The 4,920-nt window shown below is 55.8% G+C and overlaps 1 protein-coding gene across 2 annotated transcripts in view; it reads right to left on the minus strand.

Annotated features, from left to right (window-relative positions):
- NUAK2 (NUAK family kinase 2) overlaps nucleotides 1-3,850 on the minus strand; it is an 11,967-nt gene extending 8,117 nt beyond the window's left edge. Inside the window, exon 1 of one of the 2 annotated variants that reach the window (XM_008499486.2) lies at nucleotides 3,603-3,850. In XM_008499486.2, coding sequence (XP_008497708.2) covers nucleotides 3,603-3,827 — 225 coding nt within the window. In that variant the 5' untranslated portion in view covers nucleotides 3,828-3,850. The remainder of the gene's footprint in view (nucleotides 1-3,602) is intronic. The other variant, XM_030465652.1, reaches the window with a different exon arrangement.
- Nucleotides 3,851-4,920: the final 1,070 nt, after the last annotated feature.

The following is a 4,920-nucleotide window of genomic DNA, read 5'->3' on the forward strand; positions in this document are numbered from 1 at the left end:
GTCTTCACGTGCCAAGTTTTTAAGAGCATGTGAGAGGTGGCCAGGAATGTCCCTTTGTCCCCCTCAGAGCACATCTTTGTCACACTGGGCCACTTCAGGCCAGTAGTGGCCAAGGCAGGGGTTGTGGGCTCTGGAGGAGCCTGCACCAGCCCCAGGGTTGGAAGCAACCAAGCAGAGTGGACTCTGGCCAAGGGAAGTTCAATAACCCAGGCCCAAGTTTCTGTACAAAGCAATACTGAAAGTGCTTAACAGCTTCTCAAAAGCCAGGTATTCTTTCCCTTGACCTTTGTGCTAGGTTAACAAGTTAAACTTTAACCATTTTTTTTGTTGTTGGGACTTTTAATGTTTTTTTTTGTCTCCAGCCCCCTATTACCCGACCCCCACTGCGATGCAGTTAAAGCCTTTCTGAAGCAACTCAACCTGCTCCTGCCCTCCCAAATTCCTCTTGACTCACTCCTTTCATCTCCCCCCCACCTCCCTAGAGCTCAACATCCAGCCCAACCACCTCAGCATTTTGGGGTGTACGCAGAGGATTTACCTGCTGACCCAGATGCTCCCACACACACTGCTGAGCCAGGGCTCAGGGCAATCCAGCAATCATAGAAAGACAAAGTGGCTCCAGGCAGCCAGCACAGGAAGCTTTAGGAGATGCCAGGGGCTGTATCCAGCAGTGCTGGAAAACTCCCCTGCCTCCCAGCCAGGCAGGCAGAGTCCTCCCAGGCAGATGAAGTCATTTCTGGGGCAGTGAGTGGGGCTGGGGAGGTGTTAGAGCCCCCAGGGCTCTCCTCCCCTGCATAACGGGTTGGGGACATCAAGGACATGGAGCTGGCAGGGTCCACAGCTCCTACAGCAAAGCCTTGAACCAGCTCCTCAGGGAGGGGTGATGGATCTGGTTAATCCCTTGGTCATCCCAGCCCTCCCCAGGGGTGCTTAGGAGCAGCTGAGTTCCAAAACTTCCTTTCCCCAAAATTTTCCTTTACCCTGAGAGCAAAGAATCTCCCCTGGAAGCAGAAGGGGCCATGCCCAGAGACCCTGGAGAGAGGGACAGACACTGCTACAGACTAAACACTGTCCCCAACCATCAATGCCAGGAAAAGAACCTCCAGCAGGAAACAACCCCAAGAAGTCCTGCTGCAAGAGCCCGGAAAACTCAAGAGTACTTTCCAAGTCAAAAAAGCTTTAATTAAAAGGTTTTTTGGGGTCAGAACAGGTATTTTCAGCAGCTGCTGAAAGATGCATTAAGCTACAACCCCAGGCAGCACTTCAGAAGTTGTTCCAGATCACAAGTGCAGCATTTCATGCTCCATGGAATATGGATCACAACCCACTACGGAAGAGACCAGGGTTCACCCTTTACTGGAGATCAAAAGAACTTTAGCAACTTCGGAATATTCCAGGTGCTGCTTTTCCCCTGACACCAGGCAAGCCCACAGATACCTTTCCAGCACCACCAGCAAGTCCCACAGGAGGTGCCACTTTTTATTTGCCTTGGCTGCGTGCCAGGGCTTGGGAACCAGGCTGGGAGAAAACACCAGGCTGGAAGGATAAAAAAAAACAAGCAAAATGAGAAAAACCCCAAATGCTGCCCTGCCAACAGGTGCAGGAACCAGTTTGCACCATCAGGGTAACACAGTACTCACATCTTTCAACCAAAAGATGCAGGGAGAAAAAAAGGAAAACAACCAGAAACTCTGTCCCCAGCTTGGTATACTTCAGGGACACAATTTTCCAAGGGCTGGAAAGGGGACTGGCAGCAGTACCCAGCAAACCCATGAGCACCATTCCACTTGGAATTATTTCTAACCAGAAAACAAGGTGGTTTGGGGTTTTTTTCAGACAAAAAATGTTCACTAAAGTGCCCCACAAACCCTTCAGCTGTAGGAGCCTGGTCTTCCCTGGTCAGCCACACCTTGCTCTGAGTTAAGTCCAAGAATGTTGCTTAAAATTCAAAGGGGAAAAAAAAAAAAAAAAAAGCCAGGCAGTAAAAACGAGGTGGTTCGATATTCGGTACATCTGAGAGAGGCAGTTTCTGATTAGCCAGAGGCAAAACCCATGCGTGGAGCAGCTCCAGCTTTGCAGCTTCAGCCGGTACCGGTTCTGCACAGCCCAGGAGGGGTGAGGAGAGAGGCAGCAGAGCTGCTCTCACACCTGGGTTGTTAGGAAGTGAAAGCCACCGAGAGAAGGAGCAAATAACCACCCTGCTCAGGGTAAACCTGCAGATTAACCAGGTCCGGAAATGCTGAGCGCTAACAAGAAAGAATTTGTGGGAAGAGGAGAGATTTGTGGTTAAACCTCCCGTTCCTAGGCGGCCAGCTAGTTAAAGGTACTAGTTAGTCCTGCCTTTGACTATCTCCAGCACTTATTAGGGAGTCATTGGGCTGTGTATTTAATTTGCATTCTAATAGAGCAAGGCTGCCAGACAAACAGCCCCTGTCCAAAGGGGCTTCCAGAGGCAGGTGATGGTTCGGGCAGCTCAGAGATTCCTTGCAGAAGCTTTGCTGGGTGCAGACAGGGAAATCCAACTCTTCTCACCCACCCCGAGGGGAGGGAGCCTTCTAGCTCTGTGGGTGGAAGCTGCATTTCAGGGCCCTGATTATGCAGCAAAATAGCAGCTTCCTCAGGATCAGATAGGCTAATGGAGAAATGGGAGATCTGACTTAATTAAGAGCTGTCGCGTTACACAAGGAAACCTCTCAGATTTACAGTTGTTTTCCTTGACAAACCTCTGGCTCGTTAATGATCCAATCTCACCCTCTGATCTGTTCAGAGGCCCTCGCCGGGCCCATCCTCGCAGGTGGGACCCTCACCCCCCACGGGTGCGTGTGCAAGTGGGTCCCACCCCACCCCCTCAGGGTGCTCGGGACTGAACGGGGACAGGGAGATCACGTTCGGTTTTGCTTTTAGGAGCTTTGCAGAGCCCTAAAGGCCAGGGCTGCCAGGGCAGCTGCACCCCACTTTCCCGGGGTCCCCCACCTCGCTTTACCCTGAGTCAAGCCCCACGTTGCGTGGAGCCGCTTGGTTCAGAGGGGCCGAGGTGTTGAGTGAGTCACGACTTTAATCAGACACTCAGGGCTAAGAGGAGGGCGGAGGAGGGGGGACGTCTCGATTTTGTCGCACACTGCTGCCAGAGCCAGCCGGCAAAAGCAACCAGGGCAAGAGGAAGGGAAAAACCCTTCAGACTCAAGTGCAATGTTTGCTCTTTGCTGCCGGATACCTGCGGGCTCCTTGCACCAGGAAGCCCGACGGGGTCAAGTGGGCGAGGGGAGCTCAATCCCCATCCCCCAAGGGCTGGGAAGGGATGTGAGACTCCTCCGAGGCTTGCGGCATGGGGCCCATAGAGCCAGAGAGGGACCGGGAGAGGCTTGAGCCTTCCCAGTTACCGACTGGGGAGAGCCGGGGCCGGCGGGGATGGACTGGGGCGAGGGGAGGGGGATGCAGCAGAGCCGGGGAATGCATGGGAGCTGTGAGGGAGATGAAGCGGGGCAGGAGGGGAGATGCGATGGAAGGATGCGCAGGGGCGGGGAGGGGGGGACACAGCGACTGTGCTGCTCAGAGCAGGAGGAGGGATGCTCAGGGTGATGATAGAGCTGGGGAGTCCTTACCAGCTTGCCGGAGCGCTCCCGGGCTTTCTTCACCTTCCCATAGGTGCCCTTCCCCAGCGTTTCCAGGAACTCGTAGCGGTGCTTCAGGTTATGTTTGTGGTGGTGCCTCTTCACCGCCTGCTTCTTCATCAGCGGCCGCGGGGATTTGATCAGCCCCTCGGCCAGCGAGGTGGCCAGCGCCGACCCTGACCCGGTCGCGGTCCCTATCCCCACCGCCCGCTCCATTCCCCGGTCCCTCTCCCAGTCCCGGCTCCGCCGCTCCCTGGCCCGGCCCGGCCCGGGTGATAAATGCGGCGGCCCCGCCGGCCGCGCCCCCCCCCGCCCATTGGCCACACGGCAGCGGCCCCGCCCGCAGCGGGTGCGGGGAGAGCCCAGGGGAGGGGGTGCGGGAAGGACCTGGGGGTGTCATGGGATGTCCCGCAGAACGAGCTGAGGACTTTCCAGAAGAATCACGGAACGGTTGGGGTTGGAAGGGACCACCCAGTGCCACCCCTGCCATGGACAGGGACACCTCCCCCAGCCCAGGGGGCTCCAAGCCCCATCCAGCTTTGGACACTGCCAGCGATGGGGCAGCCACAGCTTCTGGGGGCACCCTGGGTCAGGGGCTCAGCACCCTCACACCAAAGAATTTCTTCCTAATCTCTAAATACCCTTTTCTGAGTAATACCATTCCCCCATCATCCTGTCACTCTGTGCCTTTGTCCCAAGTCCCTCCCCAGCTTTCCTGGAGCCCCTTCAGGCACTGGAAGGTGCTCTAAGGTCTCCCCATTGCAGCCTTCTCTTCTCCAGCCTGAACACCCCCCCAGCTCTCTCAGCCTGGCTCCAGAGCAGAGCTGCTCCAGCCCTCCCAGCAGCTCCAGGGCCTCTTTTGAATTCTCTCCATAGTTCAGGTGCTGAGGACCCCAGAACTGGACCCAGCACTCTATGGGGGTCTCAGCAGAGCAGGGGTGAGGGGGCAGAACCTTTTCCTTTGGCCTGCTGGCCAGGATATGGTTGGCTTTCTGAGCTGCAGGTGCACATTGCCAGCTCGTGTTGAGCTTCTCACCAACCAGCAGCCTCCAGTCTTTCCCTCTGGGATGCTCCCAACCCATTCTCTGCTCAGCCTGGATTTATACTTGGGGCTGCCCCAACCCATCTGCATTGGGTGGTGCAGGGGAAGATTTGGCACCTGAAGGCTGAGCAGAGGTGCAGGACCAGAGCATTGGGAGGATGCTTTTGCTGGGACCAAAGTGTCCTGGAGCTTCACATCAGGAGAGATGCAGGGACAGACATACAGCCAGCCAAGACACACGTACAAGTGTGGTTTACTGCAAGGAGC

Source organism: Calypte anna, chromosome 26 (genome assembly GCF_003957555.1).
Source record: "Calypte anna isolate BGI_N300 chromosome 26, bCalAnn1_v1.p, whole genome shotgun sequence".
Lineage (NCBI taxonomy): Eukaryota > Metazoa > Chordata > Aves > Apodiformes > Trochilidae > Calypte > Calypte anna.